Source organism: Triturus cristatus, chromosome 2_2 (genome assembly GCF_964204655.1).
Source record: "Triturus cristatus chromosome 2_2, aTriCri1.1, whole genome shotgun sequence".
Taxonomy (NCBI): domain Eukaryota; kingdom Metazoa; phylum Chordata; class Amphibia; order Caudata; family Salamandridae; genus Triturus; species Triturus cristatus.
Window position 1 is genome coordinate 702,029,842 of NC_140582.1, and position 21,083 is coordinate 702,050,924.

The 21,083-nt window shown below is 43.7% G+C and overlaps 1 protein-coding gene across 1 annotated transcript in view; it reads left to right on the plus strand.

The window, feature by feature from the left end:
* Positions 1 to 21,083, plus strand: part of WWC2 (WW and C2 domain containing 2) — an 851,690-nt gene that overhangs the window by 707,019 nt on the left and 123,588 nt on the right. Inside the window, exon 19 of the mRNA XM_085641882.1 lies at positions 13,156 to 13,320. Within this exon, the coding sequence (XP_085498008.1) occupies positions 13,156 to 13,320 (165 nt within the window). The remainder of the gene's footprint in view (positions 1 to 13,155; positions 13,321 to 21,083) is intronic.

Sequence of the window (21,083 nt, forward strand, 5' to 3'; positions counted from 1 at the left end):
AAGCCCTTCAATGTAACTCTCAGGTTGTAGGTGGGGCGATGAGGTCCTCTTGTGTCCTGAGGACCTCAGGACACAAGTAGACTTCATCCTCCGGTCAGCACTGTGCCAGAAGCCGCGTTTGCAGAGTGGTGTAAAAAGGGGCGTGGCCTCAGACCACCTCTCTGAAACACAGCTCTGTGGTGCTTACTGGAGGTACCTGGTGGGCTAGTTGGCTCCCAGGGACCCTCAGGATTCAAGGGGACTTAATCCCCCAAGTTACAACGTGCCAGGGGGTGCGTTTGCACAGTGGTGCAGGGAGGGGGCGGGGCCTGATATAACAAGTGTTCAAACGTGCCCCCTGGTGCGTTGTAAATTGGGGGATATAGTCCCCTTTAATCCAAGCCCACCAGGTACCTCCAGTATGCGCCACAGAGCTGTGCGCAGAGAGTTAGTCTGAGGCCATGCCCCTTTTTACACTACTCTGCAAACACGCCTCTTGGTGCACTGGTGGTGGGGCGATGAGGTCCTCTTGTGTCCTGAGGACGTCAGGACACAAGTGGACTTTATGCCCCGAGCAGCAGTGTGCCAAGAGTCGTGTTTGTAGAGTGGTGTAAAAAGGGGGCATGGCCTCGGACCACCCCTCTGCAATCTAGCTGTGTGGCGCTTACTGGAGGTACCTGGTGGGCTAGTTGGCCCCCAGGGACCCTCAGTATTCAAGGGGACTTAATCCCTCAACTTAGAACGCACCAGGGGACGAGTTTGCAGAGTGGTGGGGAAAGGAGGCGTGGCCTTTGTCCACATCTCAGCAATCCCACTTTTTGGGGCTTACTGGAGTTAAGAAGTAGGCTAGTTGGCCCATAAAGGAACCCCAGCAGCGAAGGGGAATTCAATCCCCATCCAAGAGTGCGCCAGGGAGCGCGTTTGTAGAGTGGTGGGCAAAGGGGACGTGGCCTGCTCTTCAAACCTAGCAATGCTGCTGTGTGGGACTTATATAGGTAATAGGAGGGGTAGTTGGCCCACAAGGATGTCCTTGGGGGCCAACTACCCTCTTGTTACCTCCAGTAAGTCCTGCACAGAGGGATTGCTATGACTTCTTCGGAGGCCATGCTCCCCTTTCTCCACCATTCTGCAAACACACCTCCTGGCAGACTACGGGATGGGGGATGAAGTCCAATTTACTCCTGAGGGAATTTGGGGGCCAAGAATCCCTATTGGTACCGCCTGTAAGCCCTACGCACTGGAATTCCTGACCTCTGGTCGGAGGCCCAGCACCCTTTCTCCACCACTCTGCAAACGTGACTACTAGTTAAATGTAATAGGTTTCACATTTGAGCTATTGCCTTTGTAAATGCAAAGTTTTTTACTAATGTTTTTTGGAGTGGAGTGGATGTACATTGTGTGTTGTGTGTAGTGGAATTATGTGGTATGCTGTGCTGTGAAATTATGTGGATAGAAAGTATGTGGTATTTAGTGTATAGGAATTATGTAGAGTAGGGTTATGTGTTATGGAGAGTAATTGTGTGGTATGGTAGTCTGTGTTGTGGAGTGGTAACCTCAAGTTTAGTCATCCTCATTTCCATAGAAGCTCAACTATATACTCAGTGAGACAAAAAAAGATGGAATCACTGAGGACCACTTGTGGACCTAGTCAGGGGTATGAGCAGGGCCACTGGAATTATGTGACTGTTTGGCTCCACCGACTGTCGCACAGTTATAACTTTTCTGCATTAGCCACATAATTCATCATCTGCACCCTAATCTGAAGATTTGAACAAAAAAGCCTTGTTTCTAGCTGAAACAGGTCAAATGTTACCAAAAATGCAACAACAAGTGTTACAGCGTGATGGAAGGCCCTTTGCAAACCTAGAATGGTCACCTGTTACTTATTGCTAAATGTGGGTGTTAAATTGGTACTAATGGTGTGCAAGACACTCTTGCTTCCCTCTGCGCCTCTCTTGCCTCTTTCTTAAGGGTGGGCGTAGTTCGCGAAGTAGCACTTCGCGAAGCTACGCAAAGTGAAGTTCGCACTACGCGAGCTACGCGTAGCACTTCGCGAACTGCGAAGTAACATGTTCGCACTGTGCAAGATGTTGTTTTCAATGATTGCACAGTGCGGACAAGCAACCGGCACTGTGCAATCATTGAAAATGGCATCTTGCACAGTGCGAGCTGTAGTTTTCTGCTGCTCGAGTAGATTTTTACTCGAGCTGCAGCTTTCTCAACGCGAACTGGTAGTTTCTCATCGCGAGCGGTCGCGAGCATACGCGACCCCTCGCAATGAGAAACCTGACCTTCTTGCGTTGGGAATCTCGCCGGGAGGTTTATTTTCCATGCTTGCGATCGCGAACAAGGAAAAAGTCTCGCCAGGATGTCATTTTGCTTGCTCGCGGTCGCCAACTTGACGTTGAGGACCGCGAGCAAGCAAAAAATGACCGCAGCACTACGCAACACTACGCTACGCGTGTTCGCACTGTGCTACGTGCAGTTCGCGTAGCGCGAAGTAGCGCGAACTTCGCAAACTACGCGAGCGTAGCGTAGTGCTTCGCCCAGGCCTACTCTTTCTGCATTTCTGTTGCTGCTTTCTGCACGTTTCTTTCTTTTTCTGCACTTCTCTTGACCTCATTCTGCAAATCTCTTGTACTTTCTGCACCTCTCTTCCCTCTTTATGCACTTTTGTTGCTTCTTTCTGCACCTCATTTGCTTCTTTATGCACCCCTGTCTTGCTTCTTTCTGCACCTGTCTTCCCTCTTTCTGTACCTTTCCTGCCTGTTTTTGCATCTCACTTGCCTCTTTCTGCACTTTTCTTGCTTCTTTCTGCACCTTGTTGCTTCTTTCAGCAATTCTCTTGCCTCTTTGTGAACTTCTCTTGCCTGTTTCTGCACCTCTCTTGCCGCTTTTTGCACCTCTGTTTGCTCTTTCTACACCTAACCTGCTCCTTTCTACAGTTCTCTTGCCTCTTTCTGCACCTCTGTTGCTTCATTCTGCACTTCCATGCTTCTTTCTGCACCTGTCTTGCTTCTTTCTGCACCCCTGTTGTCTCTTTATGTACCTCTTTTGCCTCTTTCTGTACTTTTCTTGCCTTTTTCCTCACCTCTCTGTCCTCTTTCTGCACGTTTGTTGCCTCTTTCTGCACCTTTTTTGCTTCTTTCTGCACCCATGTTGTCTCTTTCTGCACTCGTCTTCCCTCATTCTGTGCCTTTCCTGCCTGTTTTTGCATCTCACTTGCCTCTTTCTGCACTTTTCTTTCTTCTTTCTACACCTCTGTTGCTTCTTTCAGCAATTCTCTTGCCTCTTTGTGCACTTCTCTTGCCTGTTTCTGCATCTCTCTTGCCTCTTTTTGCACCTTTTCTGGCTCTTTCTGCACCTCACGTGCTCCTTTCTACAGTTCTCTTGGCTCTTTCTGCACCCCTGTTTCTTCATTCTGCACTTTCCATGCTTCTTTCTGCACCTGTCTTTTTTCTTTCTGCACCTCTGTTGAATCGTTATGTGACTCTTTTGCCTCTTTCTGCACGTTTCCTGCCTTTTTCTGCACCTCTCTTCCCTCTTTCTGCACATCTGTTGCCTCTTTCTGCACCTCATTTGCTTCTTTCTGTACCCCTGTTGTCTCTTTCTGCACTCGTCTTCCCTCATTCTGTGCCTTTCCTGCCTGTTTTTGCATCTCACTTGCCTCTTTCTGCACTTTTCTTTATTCTTTCTACACCTCTGTTGCTTCTTTCAGCAATTCTCTTGCCTCTTTGTGCACTTCTCTTGCTTGTGTTTGCACCTCTTTTTCAAATTTCTGTATCCCTCTTGCCTCTTTCTGCACCCTCTTCCCTATTTTCCACCTCTTTTGCTTATTTCTGCCCTTCTTTTGCTTCTTTCTGCACTGCTCTTGCTTCTTTCTGCACCCCACTTGTCTCTTTCTGCACTTCTCTTCTTTCTACTCCTCTGTTACTTCTTTCAGCAATTCTCTTGCCTCTTTCTGCACTTCTCTTCCTTCCTTTTGCACCTCTCTTGCCTCTTTTTTCACCTCTGTTGGCTCTTTCTGCACTGCTCTTGCTTCTTTCTGCAGCTCACTTGCCTCTTTCTGCACTTCTCTTGCTTCTTTCTACACCTCTGTTGCTTCTTTCAGCAATTCTCATGTCTCTTTCTGTACACCTGTACCTTCTTTCTGCACCTTTCTTGCCTGTTTCTGCACCTCTCTTGCCTATTTTTGCACCTCTGTTGGTTCTTTCTGCACCGCTCTTGCTTCTTTCTACACCTCACTTGTCTCTTTCTGCACTTCTCTTCTTTCTACTCCTCTGTTACTTCTTTCAGCAATTCTCTTGCCTCTTTCTGCACTTCTCTTCCTTCCTTTTGCACCTCTCTTGCCTCTTTTTTCACCTCTGTTGGCTCTTTCTGCACTGCTCTTGCTTCTTTCTGCAGCTCACTTGCCTCTTTCTGCACTTCTCTTGCTTCTTTCTACACCTCTGTTGCTTCTTTCAGCAATTCTCGTGTCTTTCTGTACCCCTGTACCTTCTTTCTGCACCTTTCTTGCCTGTTTCTGCACCTCTCTTGCCTATTTTTGCACCTCTGTTGGTTCATTCTGCACTGCTCTTGCTTCTTTATGCCCTCACTTGCCTCTTTCTGTACTTCTCTTGCTTCTTTCTACACCTCTGTTGCTTCTTTCAGCAATTCTCTTGCCTCTTGTTGCACCTCTTTTGCAAATTTCTGTTTCCCTCTTTCCTATTTCCGAATCTCTGACTTAGAGGTAGTTTAATCCCCCTGCCCTATTATGTACTAGGGCCTTACAGGGGAGGTCATGCCAATCACAGGGGTACCCCAACCCATAGTGTAACCTAGTGTATGTAGATGTTTTCACTGTATTCTAAGTGTCTTTCAAGATAGCACTGGCTCCGGTCCTAGTTAGTCAGAGTCAGCTACCACCAGTACCAGTCAGCAAAACGTTGTGGGCTGAGGATGACTTTGCATCAAGGCCTCTTTCTGCACCTCTTTTTGTTCTTTGTGCATATCTCTTGCTTCTTTCTGCACCTTTCTTCGTCTTTCTGGACTTCTGTTGCATCTTTCTGCATTTCTTTTGCTTCTTTCTGCGCGTTTCTTGCTCTATCTGCACATGTCCTACCTCTGTAGGAATAGTTCGAAATTAGCATTTAAAAAACCTTTGCAATTCACTGAAAAAAAACATAGGTTTCAGGGACATTATAGTTAGAAATTATCATTTAAAAAACCTTTGCAATTCACTGAAAAAAAACATAGGTTTCAGGGACATTATAGTTAGAAATTATCATTTAAAAAACCTTTGAAATTCACTGAAAAAAACATAAGTTTCAGGGACGTTATAGTTAGAAATTTGAATTAAAAAAAACATAGAAATTCACTGAAAAAAACATATGTTTCAGGGACGTTATAGTCAGTTGGACATTTCACTGGTATAAAACCAGAGAAATTCTATACTAACTATAACTCGTACCCTGCAATGCACTGCTCATGACGTCACATATTACATCATTCATGACATGGTCAGTGACATCACTGATGACATTACTGATGACATCTCAAATTACATCACTGATGACATCATCCATGTGATAATCTGATGCACCTCCTCACACCCTAATATAACCTTTGATACACCCACTCTAAAATACAGACTACCATTTTCGAAACCATAGACACACCACTACCAGTTACTACATATCCACTCACTGATTCCAAGGTCTACACTCATTCACCCATACATCCATTCATAGATGCAGTCACTCATTGATACAGCACTATCATATGCACTCATACACCTATACAGACACTCACACACCACCACTCATCCATAGAGTTACTCACACACCTAGTCAGTCATGCAAAGAATCAATCACACTCCCATTTACTCACCTATACAGTTATACACACACCACCTCACTTATTCATACAGATACTAAGACATACTTACTCTCTTACACAATCACTGATACAAGCACACACTCATCCATACAGCCACTCTTACAATCACTCACTCTCACATATAGTCATGTATATACTCCAACACTCACATATATTGCCTTTCACATTTGTAGTTACTCACACATGTACCACTAAGACATCCATTCACTCACCAACACAGCCATACACACACTCACCCACCCACACAGCCCCTCACAAATGCACTGTTGAACCCATACACCTACTGAATCACCCACTCACACATCCGTGGATAGAGTCACACACCACCCACACAGACATACGGGCACCCATATATATACTCAGACAACCAATCAATAACCCATATAGACACTCATCTAGCTACTCTCCATCCCATGTAGCCGCTTACACACCAACTGATAGACTAATACAGACATTCAGACAGTTTAGTCACTAACCCATGCATTCAGTAAGACACGATTAATCACTCACTTATATAGTCAGTCCTGCACCTACTAAATCATCCATTCAGACACTTATACACCCACTCATTCTTCAATACGCCTTGGCATATATATATATATATATATATATATATATATATATCATCCAAAGTCTTGTTCACAAGCAGGAGTGCACACAATGACAGGCAGACTCTCACTTTCAGAAGAGCCTTTTATTCTGCAGAAAAGCGGCAAACATGCAAATTCCTAAAATCCTCCCTACGCGTTTCGGAGCCGTTGCTCCTTGCTCACGGGAAACTTGCAGTCAGTAGATACGAAGGCACGTGTCAATTACCCTTTATATTACCCTCCAATGGGTTTCCTGATCCTTGGGCTTCTGGGACACGTAGTCCTTTCGTCACAATATGACCCTGTATGGGTTCTGCTGTCCGCAATATTACAGGCACGACTCCCACTGGAGCCTAGCATGTAAATGGCGCCTTTCAATCCACGCATTCCTGTCATCCTGCATCTCGGTTCCGATATCAAAACCACAGTCCACAGTCCATAGTGGTGGTGCTACCCCCTCGACCAGAACGGGCCGAAATATATCATCCAAAGTCTTGTTCACAAGCAGGAGTGCACACAATGACAGGCAGACTCTCACTTTCAGAAGAGCCTTTTATTCTGCAGAAAAGCGGCAAACGCGTAGGGAGGATTTTAGGAATTTGCATGTTTGCCGCTTTTCTGCAGAATAAAAGGCTCTTCTGAAAGTGAGAGTCTGCCTGTCATTGTGTGCACTCCTGCTTGTGAACAAGACTTTGGATGATATATTTCGGCCCGTTCTGGTCGAGGGGGTAGCACCACCACTATGGACTGTGGACTGTGGTTTTGATATCGGAACCGAGATGCAGGATGACAGGAATGCGTGGATTGAAAGGCGCCATTTACATGCTAGGCTCCAGTGGGAGTCGTGCCTGTAATATTGCGGACAGCAGAACCCATACAGGGTCATATTGTGACGAAAGGACTACGTGTCCCAGAAGCCCAAGGATCAGGAAACCCATTGGAGGGTAATATAAAGGGTAATTGACACGTGCCTTCGTATCTACTGACTGCAAGTTTCCCGTGAGCAAGGAGCAACGGCTCCGAAACGCGTAGGGAGGATTTTAGGAATTTGCATGTTTGCCGCTTTTCTGCAGAATAAAAGGCTCTTCTGAAAGTGAGAGTCTGCCTGTCATTGTGTGCACTCCTGCTTGTGAACAAGACTTTGGATGATATATATATATATATATAATAAAACATATTTAAACTTTACAGAAGCACACATTCACTGGCTGATGTCATGAGTGATGTCATGAGTGATGTCATTTGGGATGTCGTCAGTGATGTCACTGACCATGTCATGAATGATGTAATATGTGTCATCAGCAGTGCATTGCGGGGGCGCGAGTTATAGTTAGCTCAACTAACTATAACGGCCAAACTTCTCTGGTTTTGTATGAGTGAAATGTCCAACTGACTATAACGTCCCTGAAACCTATGTTTTTTTCAGTGAATTTCTATGTTTTTTCTAAATGCTAATTTCTAAATATAACGTCCCTGAAACCTATGTTTTTTCCAGTGAATATATATATATATATATATATATATATTTGTTCTTCTACTGTTGATATGTTGTAGGCTTATTCTCTCTCACTCTGCGCCCATCTAGGACAGCATGGAGCTATGAGTCAGCCCACTTCAGCGATTGTCTCTATTGCTCTGTGGGTGTGCTTCTTTGATTGAGCTGTTGGGCCAGTCCCTTAGTTTTCAATTTTCTCCTTTCATTTCTTTCCTTCTCCTGTTTATATATGTATGTATTTATATATTGGGGAGCATATTACAGCTCTACACAGCATGGTGCTATGCCTCTCACTGGCCACTGATTTTGTCTGCATTCCTGGAAACCGGACAGACATCTTGTAATAGAATTGTCCATAGTTTATCCTTGATTTAGTATTCTAAGCTGGGCACGTGGTTGCTTCAATACGTGGCAGCCATGCCAGAAGTAAAAAGAAAAACTACACTGCGTACAATATCAGGACGGCTGCCTGCTACTATCTTTACTCATATTTTTTATTGCAAGCATACACCTCACCCATTTGGGCAGCGGCATGTTTTCTTTCATCTACTTTTATTCATTTCACTTATTTTACATATGCTTGTTGAGTATGTGTGTGTTTTGTTGAGAATGGATAACTGAGTGAATGCAAGAATAGGTCAATGGGTTGATGCAGCCAAAACCTCATGTTATTTTTCTGTGTGGAACATCAGCCCACTCAGAATAAGGCGAAGTAGAATTCTATCTGGCAATTATGCTCCACCTGACTCATAATCAGAGCTTTTGCAGTCAACGTTGTACAACAACAGACTATCAATCTGTGATCTTTCCATTAATTCTTACAAGAGTCTTCCCAAAGTTATTAGTGTAAGATGTAAAATATGCAGGTGTATTTGCTTAGCTAAAAAGCCTTTGCACATGCTTAACTTTTTGCAGTGTATATCTCCTCGAGTCACATGTTGTGTATTATTCTTCAATTTATTCATTGGGTTCAGAAACATCATCAATCAATCAATCAATCAATCAGGGGCTTTTTGAGCACGCTACTTATCCGTGAGGGTCTCTAGGCGCTGGGGGTAGGGAGGGGGGTGAGCAGGTCCATTGGTCATTCGAAGAGCCAGGTCTTGAGGTCCTTTCTGAACTGGTGCAGTGTCGAGCTCTGTGAGGTAGGAGAAGGCTCTGCCCCCTGCTCTAACCCTGTGGATGTGAGAGACCATGGCTGGAGCGAGGTCATCAGATTGGAGGTTTCTCTCTAAGGGGGTGTAAGGAGATTCGTTCGTAGGTAATGGGGTCCAGTGTTATGGAGGCTTTTGTAGGCGTGTGTGAGCAGTTTGAAGGTTATTCTTCTTTCTACGTGGAGCCAGTGGAGGTCACGGAAGTGTTGGGTGATGTGATAATGTCACAGGATGTCGAGGATAAGTCTGGCTGTGGCACGAAAGCAATTTCAAATATGGGTGACGACCATAGGTATATTCATGATGACATGCTCTGATTTCAAGTGAAAATCCACAGTGCCCCAGTAAGTAGTCATCATCTTCAAATTCGTTTTCCGTCATTGGGTTCAGAAGGTGAGAAGGTTTTAGAAGAAAATTATAATATTGAAATTCAAGCCAGAGATATTACTAAAATGAAGTAACAAAGAAGAGTCACTTTCCCTACACCTCCACCAAAATTGGAATTGCTTCTTCTCCATTTGCATCCTGTATATAGATTTACTGCTGAAAATGACATGAGTACATCTCTGCCCATGTTTAGGTAACGAATATTCCTAGGCATAATTTTCAAATACCCCAAAACTCACAGGAAAACGGTATGCATTTTATAAAGAAAAATGAAACCTTACTGTTTCATTTTTTGAGAGTGGGGAGTGGTCGCTGTGACCACTGCCTGCTCTTAAGAAATATTTTCACTGCCAGTCACAAAGGGGATGGGGTCCCCTGGGGACCTCTTCCCATTTGCGAGTGGCTTACCATCCATTTCAAATGGGTGGTAAACTGTGAATGTTTTGCGGCTGCAAAACCATCTTACATTGAAGTGCGAGTCGCTATCAGGAAGGGACGCACTTGGCACACCCCTTCCTAATAGCGAGTTGCAAACCCTATTTTGCGTGTTGGTAATAGGTTACCGACTCACAAAATAGGGTTTTGGAATAGGGCAGACCTATTTTGCAGTCGCAAACAGGCCGATTTCGAGTTTGTGACCCCAAGAAACGGTCATACATCTGGCCCTTATTAAGTATGCATGTTCCAACTTCCTAGACAGAAACCAGCCATGGGATCACCCGCAAGTATATGTATAAGGTAGACCTCATGTATTCTTGATATTTTGTGTATGTAAAAGCCTAAAGTGTTTCAGCATAACTCCATGTCAGGTGTTTCATGACTATGAGCAAGCAGATTCAGACATGAATGTACAAGAACAAAACTACCTCAAACAACACCCAATCATGTTCTGTCCTCATTACTTACGAAGAATGGTGTTCAGCATACACCATTCTTGTATCATGATTCTGTTTTCAGCCAGTTCTAAAGAATGACAAGTTTTCTGAATGTACAGATTTTAAAGGTGGACTGAGAGTAAACAATATGGGACAATATGTCCTGAAGAAACGTGGCCCTCTCCAGAAAAATGAAATCCTCCATGACTATTAAAGAAGCTATCTTGTATTCATTTCCTTCTATGTGCAACATATTGTTAGGGAGTCCTCTGCGAAATTGGGGGTTTTCATTTCAAATCATGTTTTATGTACAGGAATGATGGGCCTGAAGTACTAAGCCATTTTGCAATCACAAACTCTGTGATTCGCAAAAGTAGAGAGTTTGTTACCATAAAATGGCATTTTGGTATTCACTAAACTCATTTTGTGATACAGTAACAGCTTACTGAACCATAGATTGGGTTCAGAAATGGATACCGAATCACAAATTGAAAAGGGCATGTTTAGGGCATCCGTTCCAAATTGCAGTTCGTTATCGGATGTATCAGTGCTTTGCGACCTGAATTCCTATGAAAAGTTACTGAGACCTCAAGGAGGTTATAACTCGTTTGCCAATGGAAAGAATGCCCTGGAGATCCATGTAACTTTATGAATGTTAAAAAAGCTTTTTTGGGAGCAGGACACCATCTCTGTTATTGCCTCCAATCAGATTGAGTTGCCATTTGGAACTTACCTCATTATTATTCACAAGATGGATTGGATTACGACTCACTTCAAATGAGGATTTTGTGACCCAACCTATTAGTACATGGGTCTATTAGCAGAATCAGTTTGCAAACATTCAGTGCACAATTTGCAACTGCTTTTTATGAACCAATTCTTAGTACATCTGGCCCGACATGGCCTGCATAAGCTTAGATGGACTGGGGTCCACTATGACGACAGGGGATACATATGTCCCCTGCAGAAGTTTCTTACCTCAGTACTGCGCCAATTCCGAACCCTCACAGAGGATGTGATCCAAAGCAGACTGAAGATTTTGGAGCATCTTTCTGTTAAAGTGCTGAGTATTTGGCTCAGTGCTTGCCTCACACTGGAGTCAGCCTTATTGGCAAATTTTGTGCTTATCCTGTTATCGTGTGCACTTATTTCTTTGCTCATAGTACACATTCTGAAGAGGCACATTTGAGGTACTGTAAACCCTACCATGCTCAAAATGCACATTGTTCCAGTCTGCAACTTTCCACATTGGAAAAAGAACTTTGTCGGTTGAGTACAATGGAGCGTGTTCACAAGCTGTACTTAGTAGTAAGTTTAGTAGTACTATAATAGTCCTGCTAACTTACTACAAAAAGTTGTTCACTAACCTACATCTGGAGGTCTACCCCTCTGCCTCTCCTATTTGTTATGTGGGGGAATCTCCACACATGTAGGTACACGTTGTACCAGTAAATGTGGGTGGGACTGGGTGGAGTGGCTGGAAAATGGGGAATATTTATGAATAAATGGAAAGAGTTTAGGAAGGAGTAAGGAGGTCTAGAGAGGAGTTTAGGCACACACACACACAAAAAGTTAGCCCATTACTATTGACAAACTGAAATCCTTTATTTAATACATCTAAAAGAAAAAACGGTGATAAGTGCACTCCAGCTCACAGCTGAAGTACATCCAGCACCATACTTGGTCAATCACTGATAATGCAACACCCTCCTACAGAAAATAATGGCAGCAGCAAATTAAAATAATAGCCGATAAAAACTCCTTCTAAATTAAATGAACTTATTTTAACTTTTTAAAAATATAAATAAATGTAGTTTAATGCAAAAATTTGTTTATAATTATAACATAACTATTAGTTTACGATAAACTATGTAACCAACCTTTGTTAAATGTAAATATTAAAGTAACTTTATTTTAAGAAAATAATTAAATAATTTAAATTCATTCCCTAGTTATCTTTAAAATTGTTACTACATAAGGTATGTAATTATTAAACTTTCGGTATGATTTTTTCATATACATTATTTAAATATAATATATTGAAAATGTGCTAATATTTAATTAAAATGTAAGTTAATAATTTACCATTTTATATTTTGTTCTAATTTAAAATAAATATTTTAATTTAATTTACATTGATGGTTAATATTAAAATATTTTTTAATTTTTTTTTTTAAGTTAACTAAACTTTTAAACTTTTCCCTTTATTTTCCCATAGGATGATCTCTGTCCTGATGGCAGAGACCTCCGTTTACGTGTGAAAGTTAAAAGCAGTAACGTAAATTAGTCTCTCCCCCCTAAAATCAGGATGTAGGGACATATGTCTACACTTCTGAGTGACTTTACACTTGTAAATGATAAATAGCCACAAATAGCAAAGTTACTGAAAGGTGTAAGAGTAAACTTACATGTGCAGATTTACTCATCGTGAATACTCCCCTTTGTCTTTTTCTGTATGCATTCCTTTCTATACCCCCAACCTTTTTTATTTTTCGTTACAATTTACCCAGTCAATCTTAATATATTATTGGTCTATTTGTGCGCCTGATGCCTAGCAGATAAGAGCCAAGAGAACTAAGCAACCATTTTAATTGTTATTGTGACTGAGAATTGTGGGCAAAGATATCCAAGACTGAATGTAAATTATGTAAGCGTGAAAAATTGAAATTGAAAGCACTAAGGTTTGTATTGTTACATTTGTTTTTTTATAATTGTTGTTACTTTATATGTACAAGGCTATGGAGGCACTAATCTGCAGCCTTTAAATTATTCATTTTCACCTTTTTTCACTTTCACAGGTTGATAAAGAGACTAACACAGATGAATCATCCAATGTAAGCACAGCAGTCCGACCCAAAGACCGAGGAAGTTTATCGTCTAGACAGCGTCCTTTTGTCAGGAACAGTATGATTGTACGTTCACAAACATTTTCACCAGGAGAAAGGAATCAGTACATTTGTAGGGTAAGCGCTCACATTTTTATGTTGGTTGCATTCTGTCTGTGCATGCTTCATTACCCGTTGTATAAAATATTCCAGAGTCTGTCATGTGGAGAGTAGGCCTGAATGAAATGGTAATTATGCCGGAGTAAACTGAGTGATTTCAATAATTTCGTTTTAATCTTGTGATGCGCAATTCCCAAAAATGATGCCATTATTTCTGTTTGCGTAATTTGGGGCAAAATGCCTTCTCAATTGCTGTTCTGTTGCATTTAGTGCTATTTTCCTAGTACAAAATGCATCGCCTGGTTGATTTTAGAAAATAGCGCTAAATACTGAGTTACACTCGTGGCTTAAATCCGCATAACCTCGCTTAAATTTGCTGTAATTTTGCATATTTATGCTATAGCAAATTACGCAAGTTATGCTTACTCCTAGTGGAGAGTAATTTGATGATCCATAACATTTCTAATTTCTCTTCCCTACTTCATACTCAACAGGCAGATTAGGAAAATCTCTAATAATGTCATTCTTAGAATAAAAAAAAATACAGTTCCTTCGAAAAGAGATCATAGAAGACGAGCCTTATTTTTTGTTGAATCTTCCGATTATTGCCCTGGCCTTTATCTACCATTCAAGCTTATTGTTTTAGCAATATTATACACATATTTTATTACATTTTTTGTATAATTGTTATAGTGCGCTCTTTTGAAATCACCCGTGTACTAATGTTTCTGTTGACTGTTCCAACCACTGAAATGTATACCATAATTGTGGGTGTAAGCATATTTTTTCATAAAAGGAATGTTTTTGATATGCCCAATAACTGAAAAGCTTGCAGCAAAAAACTAGCATTCCTTCAGCTGTGAACTGCAAAACAATACAAAGTGTTGTCACCAATGGCAGTAGTGCCACAGTGGTATTAGCACATTGTATGTTTATCCAGATGCAAGTGGAATTGCATTGACTCCAATCCCACTGATTAAGTAATCCCTTTGGAAGTCTCAGTACATTTGGAGCTTGGCTGTTTTACCAGTAATAGGTAATACAAGTGCAGTACTCAAAATAATTCATCCATTACGTAGCAAAATAACATGTGCCTCTCCTCCATGTGCAACAGGGAAAAAACAACTAGGGCCTGATTATGGCTTTAAGTGGAGCTGTGGTGCACTAGTGCAAACCTTCGCACCACCAGTCCGCTGAAGGTCGCTACCACCTGCCCACCAGATTACGGATTTTATGTAGTCTGGCAGGCGGGCAGCATGGCAGTCCCAGGGTGGTGACTCGTTCAAAGGCAGTGGTGCCTCTGAAAAAGGCACTGCAATGGACACACCTCTCAAGGCTTCTGCACGGCATGGACTCCAAAATCCATGCCGTGCGGGAACTGTTGTGCCCCCTTTGTTTCCTCGCCTCCAGGGTTAGCATGGAAGAAGAACCTCCATGTAAACCGTGGAGGAGAGGAAATTTGTATATTGCGGCCTCTCCTGACCACCACACCACCTCCGGGGAACGGCGGTTCTCTGGCTGCGTCAGCAGTCCCAGGGCAGTCCGAGCGTCCCATTCGTAGTGGGCGGTTGGACTGCTGGTGCAGCAGTGGCTGGACCACACCTGTGAGTCTGGCGGTCCTCAGACTGCCAGACTCGTAATTAGGGCCCAACTGTTGATTTTTTCCTCTTGAAATTGGAAAAGGGACAGAAGTTACATTGGAAAACAAAAATTTAGAAATGTGTCTTGCATTTAATATTGTGGGCCATTCCATGCCCACAAAAACATGCGCTGGGCGAAACTAGCCCTTCAAAAGCTTTCCTTTCCATTCTCTTTCCACCTCACGAGCTGAAGTTCACCTTCTTTAACCTGGTTTTAAATGAATGGTAACATGCCATTTCATGCCTAGGACCGAAACCTGTTCATGCACTCAACCTTGCAAGGACCTTCGTCATTTATTCAGAAATATTGTTTGTGCTAAAGAACCAGAATAATTGTTGTCCTACCTGTTCTTTTGCTGCGTGCAGACTTTGCGTCTCAAGTAATTCACATAAGAATCAGGAAATTATTGGCATAGTATAATGCCTCCTTACAACACACCGATAATCAAGCAACCTAAAAATAAATATGCTTGAGCAGGCAAACTGAACACACAAAGAAAGGTAATGGGCTGAACTGGGAGGCATTTCTTGGCCTCAGACATGAATTAATGGTCTTTCTTTGACTACTATTATTAACAAGGATGTCTCTGGCGTATTAGTTCTTGCTTCATTAAAATGTAAAATATAGGTCTCTTTCTTAAAATGCTCTCTGTTAATCCAGTGGTTAATCGCTGGTTATTGCGATTAGTCATGTATTCGCAAGAGCAAAATATGTATTACATGCATTTGCTTCAGTTACTGTGTGATAGATTATATTAATACCAGTTACATGTGATTATTAGTGGGGAATATGTGGTGTCAGGTGAATGGATAGTGAGATGGTAAGGCTGGCAGAGACAAGGATAGGGATTTAAAGAGGAGAGGTTCTGATCTATGAAATGAGGTGTCAGACTTTTGCAGACTTAAAATAAGAACTATTAAGGCAGAGAGTCATGAGGCGAAGAGGGCGCCAAGGCTGATTTGCATATAGCTGTGTCTGAACTGGGGTGGCGAAGTGAGCTAAAGAACGATGATGGATTCAACCCAGATCTGTGACTGGGGGTGAGTGTCTGAAAAGTTTCAGTGCTCCGTCCATCATCTCCTTGTGTTTGCTAAGAGGAGGCTATGGTCAGAAGTAGAAGGCATTTGAGGGATGGAAGGTAAAAAGAGGATCACTCTGAACAACGAAAGTGCAAGTGGAATTGCATTGACTCCAATCCCACTGATTAAGTAATTCCTTTGGAAGTCTCAGTACATTTGGAGCTTGGCTGTTTTACCAGTAATAGGTAATACAAGTGCAGTACTCAAAATAATTCATCCATTACGTAGCAAAATAACATGTGCCTCTCCTCCATGTGCAGCAGGGAAAAAACAACTAGGGCCTGATTATGGCTTTAAGTGGAGCTGTGGTGCACTAGTGCAAACCTTGCTGAAGGTCGCTACCACCTGCCCACCAGATTACGGATTTTATGTAGTCTGGCAGGCGGGCAGCATGGCAGTCCCAGGGTGGTGACTCGTTCAAAGGCAGTGGTGCCTCTGAAAAAGGCACCGCAATGGACACACCTCTCAAGGCTTCTGCACGGCATGGACTCGAAAATCCATGCCGTGCGGGAACTGTTGTGCCCCCTTGTTTCCTCGCCTCCAGGGTTTGCATGGAAGAAGAACCTCCATGTAAACCGTGGAGGAGAGGAAATTTGTATATTGCGGCCTCTCCTGACCACCACACCACCTCCGGGGAACGGCGGTTCTCTGGCTGCGTCAGCAGTCCCAGGACATTGTATGTCCTGGGACATACAGGCTGAAAGGAATCAAGCAGAAGTGAGTCACGGTCAGGCTTTTCAGGCAGGTTTTTAGGAGTATAGTGGAATGCAGCTTTCTGAGATTGCAAGCCTTGTAAGGATGTAAGCTGTAGACAGCAATCTGAGGATGCAAGCTGTAAACAAAAAACAAAACAAAAAAAAGGGCAAAAAAGAAAATAAGTTTTTTCCATAGTGCTCCATATCTGGGGAACATAGCTGAAAACAACACTTAACGTTAAGGGGCCGATTCCGATGTCGGACGGACTCAGGTCCGTCCGACATCGGTCAGGAGCCGTAACCGACCGACCTGCTGTCGTTGGTTACGGCCCTGCAAGTACGATGCAACTGAACAGGGTTCGGACGCTCTCGTACACTTCACAATGCAAGCATGCATTCCGAGCGGAATGCATGCTTGCATTGTGAAAAGCAGGGGTGCAGTTCATCCCTGCACCCTGTGGCCGGCACCCCAAGGTGTCTGCCACCGGGTGCAGGGATCCACAGAGGGCCACCATAGGTGCCCCCAGGCCACTATTCGGCAGCCTCGCACCCATGGGGTCCCTCCTGGGGGACAGTTTCCGACTGCCTGCTCGTGCAGGAAAGACCGGCACGAAAAGACAGTGAAAAACTGCCATCGTACTCCCTCGGTCGTAAAGAGGTGGCAGGGGGAGTACTAAGGGATTTCCGGATGGCGGACGGGCTCTCCGAGCCTGTCGTCAGCCATCCGGAAATCCGAGTCGGATTCCTTTCCAACCAAGCCCATCGGAATGGCTCGGTCAGAAAGGAATCCGGCTGACACGTTTCGATTCGTTCGGAAGGGCTCCGACCATCGTTCGGAGCCCTTCCGGCTGAAATCGGAATCGGCCCCTAAGAGTTTAGCCTGCTGTTTGTCAACCCTAGGACAGCCCTTTTAAACCTAGTCTGGAGTATGCCAGCCTTGGTATAGAGTCTGTATGCTGCACATAGTTTTTTTTTGTTTTACTCACTCACTAAAATGAGTTATTTGACATTAGGTGAGAGCGTCTTGTCAATGTGCAGATTTTATACTTGTTTTGTTACCTATTCCCATTCAAGGTTGCTTCAGAAGCACAGCTGAGTAACCACTGATATGAAAGGAACTTACAGCTAACATCCCAAGAGTATGTGGTGTGTGGGGCCATGTTGGATATGCATTGTACGAATAAGGGAAGCAGAGTAATGGAGGCCTCTGAGTTCCATGCTGAATGTTCCTTTGCACGCGATTGATGGGGACAGTGGAAGTATATTGCTAACAATCCTTTGCAGGAATGAGGATACCTATCACTGAAGAAGGGACAAAGGAGACTGGGTTCCTAGAGAAATTTGATTAGGTCCTTTTGCTGATAAGAGTTCCTAAATAGGCTTCCTGTACCACTGCCAAATGGTAGATAAGTGAAAGGGGAGGACCGGGGGCCTGCAGTCTCTGTTGTTCAAGGCAAATTAACCTTTAGGTGAGAATAGCCTTTTGCCTCTTTCTTGATCAGCGTCCTCTCAGCTGTTCTTAGCCAGGAGCAGATAGTTCACACCTCTTTGTACCTCTGTTGTGGGTGCTCCAGGTTGGAGACTACCCTGCTGTGAGGTGTATCACTCTGCACATAGGTTGTGTTTACAGAGCAGGCTAGAGAGGCATGTGAAAAGGGAAGCCAACCCAACCAGGTCTACATACAAAAACAAATTCTTGAAATATGTTTAAAGCTCCTGGGAAAAGGCAGAGTCTTTAAGACTGCCTCTTCCAAAACAGTGCTGTTTAGAAGAAGGGATATTACACGGGAATTTCTATAGCAGAGTCTGTGATTGGCATGGCTTCGCAGTGCCTTCCAAGGATAGCTTTTCAGATATTTTGGATTACTTTTCAACTGTTGATTTCAGGCCCAAAAGCTGTGGAAAGCACATTTTCACAGTGAATACCACCCCTCTGAGCTCGACTGGCTTCATAGAAAAACACAGAACAATGTCTTATTCTATGGGGGAGCAGTGCCTGACATTAATTCCTTGGCCCTCCATCTCTCTCCGGGGCACAGCTTTTCCATGAACATCAATATTACAGAAGTTAGGAGAAATTACCATTTTTGTGGTGTGTGACTCCTCTGAATCACACACACAAAGTATGATTAAAATGAGTGAAGCTCATGCCTTGAATGTCTATCTATGAGTCAATTTACAAATTAACTTTGAGCCAAAAACATCTTTCAAAAGTGATGCGATAACCCAGCATCCTAAGCTGCAGGTTACACCAGCTATACCACAAATTAAACACAGTGATTCCAGTGAGACCAGTGAGACTTAAAGGTCCCCAACACCTATCGGGCCCCCATTATACAACCTCTCAGAAAACGAAATGAATATACTGATGTTTACTCTCAAAACCCCAAATGTTCCCTAATATGTCATGGGTAGTGCTGTAATGCTCAGTAGGATGTTGCAGTGAATTGGTTTCTCAGACTAGCATCGTACGCAGGTGCAATAAAGAAGGTGTCGGTAGAGACCAAGCTGGATGGGAAAATGCAGCTGGGCAAAGCTCAAAGTCAAAAAGGAAGTAAAACATTGCAGGAAAAATGTCTGAAGCAGCAAGTGAGCAAAACAGCTTCAAGGAGCAAGTCAGCAACTGTGGCTGGTTCGAGGCAATGACACCTGAGGCTTGGCCGTGGCCAGCAGGCACATTTCAACAAGTGGTGAGAGCATAGGCCAGCCATGACTCGGGCACAGTCTCACCCACCGTTCCAGAGGGTGCCTTACCTCACCTCTGTGCACAGATGCTCCTGCGGCTAGAAAGCATGTTATTATGTCTGTTAGTTGGCTGTTGAGAAACAGCAGTATAAACAAGTATCACCTGACAACCCCAATCCCCACCAACTCACAGACCCATTGGCTATAGGGATTTTTGAACTGCACAGCAGACTTGAAACTGTTTATTTATGGGTACCCTAGAGTATGCAGGAATGTTAATGCAAATGGCTATTCAATGGAGAATGTTTAATGGGATCAGGCTAAACGATTGCTATGTATATTTACACACTACTCCGCTTACTATAATCTACACACACGTATTAATTATTGGCTTGTTTCATCGTCTCTTATGTCCCAGGTCCGTTCATGCCAGGTCCTGCCGCGTACTCTATCGGATCACTCTCCTGTCCTGCTAGTATTGTCTACTCCGAAGTAGACTATTCCTCCATTTACATGGCATTTCCCCCCTTATTCTCTGTTGGACCCCGTCTTTACAGAAACTATAGCAGAAGCGATAGAAACATTCTTCGCCACTAATATAGGTTCTGTGGATAGTTTCCAGACGGTTTGGGAAGCGTTTAAGGTGTACATTAGAGGGGAGGCCATGTCTAAGCACTCCGGGGTACTTCGGGACATCCGACAGAGGCTGTCGAACCTGGAGCGCAAATTGGGTGAACTGGAGGCCAGACAGCAGTCAGGGATAAATGGGGAAACTACAGAGTTAATGAAGACGACGTTGGAGGAATATCATGAGGCAGAGGACAGCGAAGTGCTGCATTTGGGTAAATATGCCACTGCCCGCACGTACGGAGAGGGCGATAGGCCTGGTTCAGTGCTGGCTAATATCTTGAAAGCTAGAAGGGGAAAAACCTCCATAACCAGGGTCCACTCGGAGGGGGGCGATCTACTTACTGAGGAAGGAGACATTGCTAATTGCTTTAAATTGTTTTATACGAACCTGTACGCCTCACGTCAGACAGATATGGATGGGGAATTACTGAATTATTTGGAGTACATTAAGTTACCCTTCCTGACTAATCTGCATAGGGAATGAGATTCTGGAAGCATTAGCCGGAATGAAGGTGAACAGTGCCCCAGGGTCGGATGGCCTTACAGTGAATTTTTACAAGACCTTCATTGATCTCTTGCTCCCGCACATAGCGGAGTTATTTGACAATATGTGTGTAACGGGACAGATGCCACACTCAATGTGAGAAGCTATTTTGGTGGCCATCCCCAAGCCCGGTAAACCCCCAGAAGAATGTGGATCTTACTGTCCACTCTCCTTGCTAAACGTGGACACTAAGCTGTTTGCGAAAGTCTTGGCCACACGCCTAGCCCTGTTGACCCCGGAACTAGTTGCCCCGGAGCAGCCTGGGTTCGTACCCGGTAGAAACCTCACTTCTAATTTGCGTACGGTATTTGGTACAATGCAGCACGTCCGGCGAGATTCTAAGGCGCTAGCAGTCTTCTTGGACATGGAGAAGGCGTTTGACTTGTGGAGTGGCCTTTTATGCGGCAGGCATTGACTAGAATGGGACTTGGTCCTGTCTTTTTGCAAATGATTGGGGTTCTCTACAAGGCGCCTTCCGCACGGATCCAGCTGGGGGATTTGGTCACA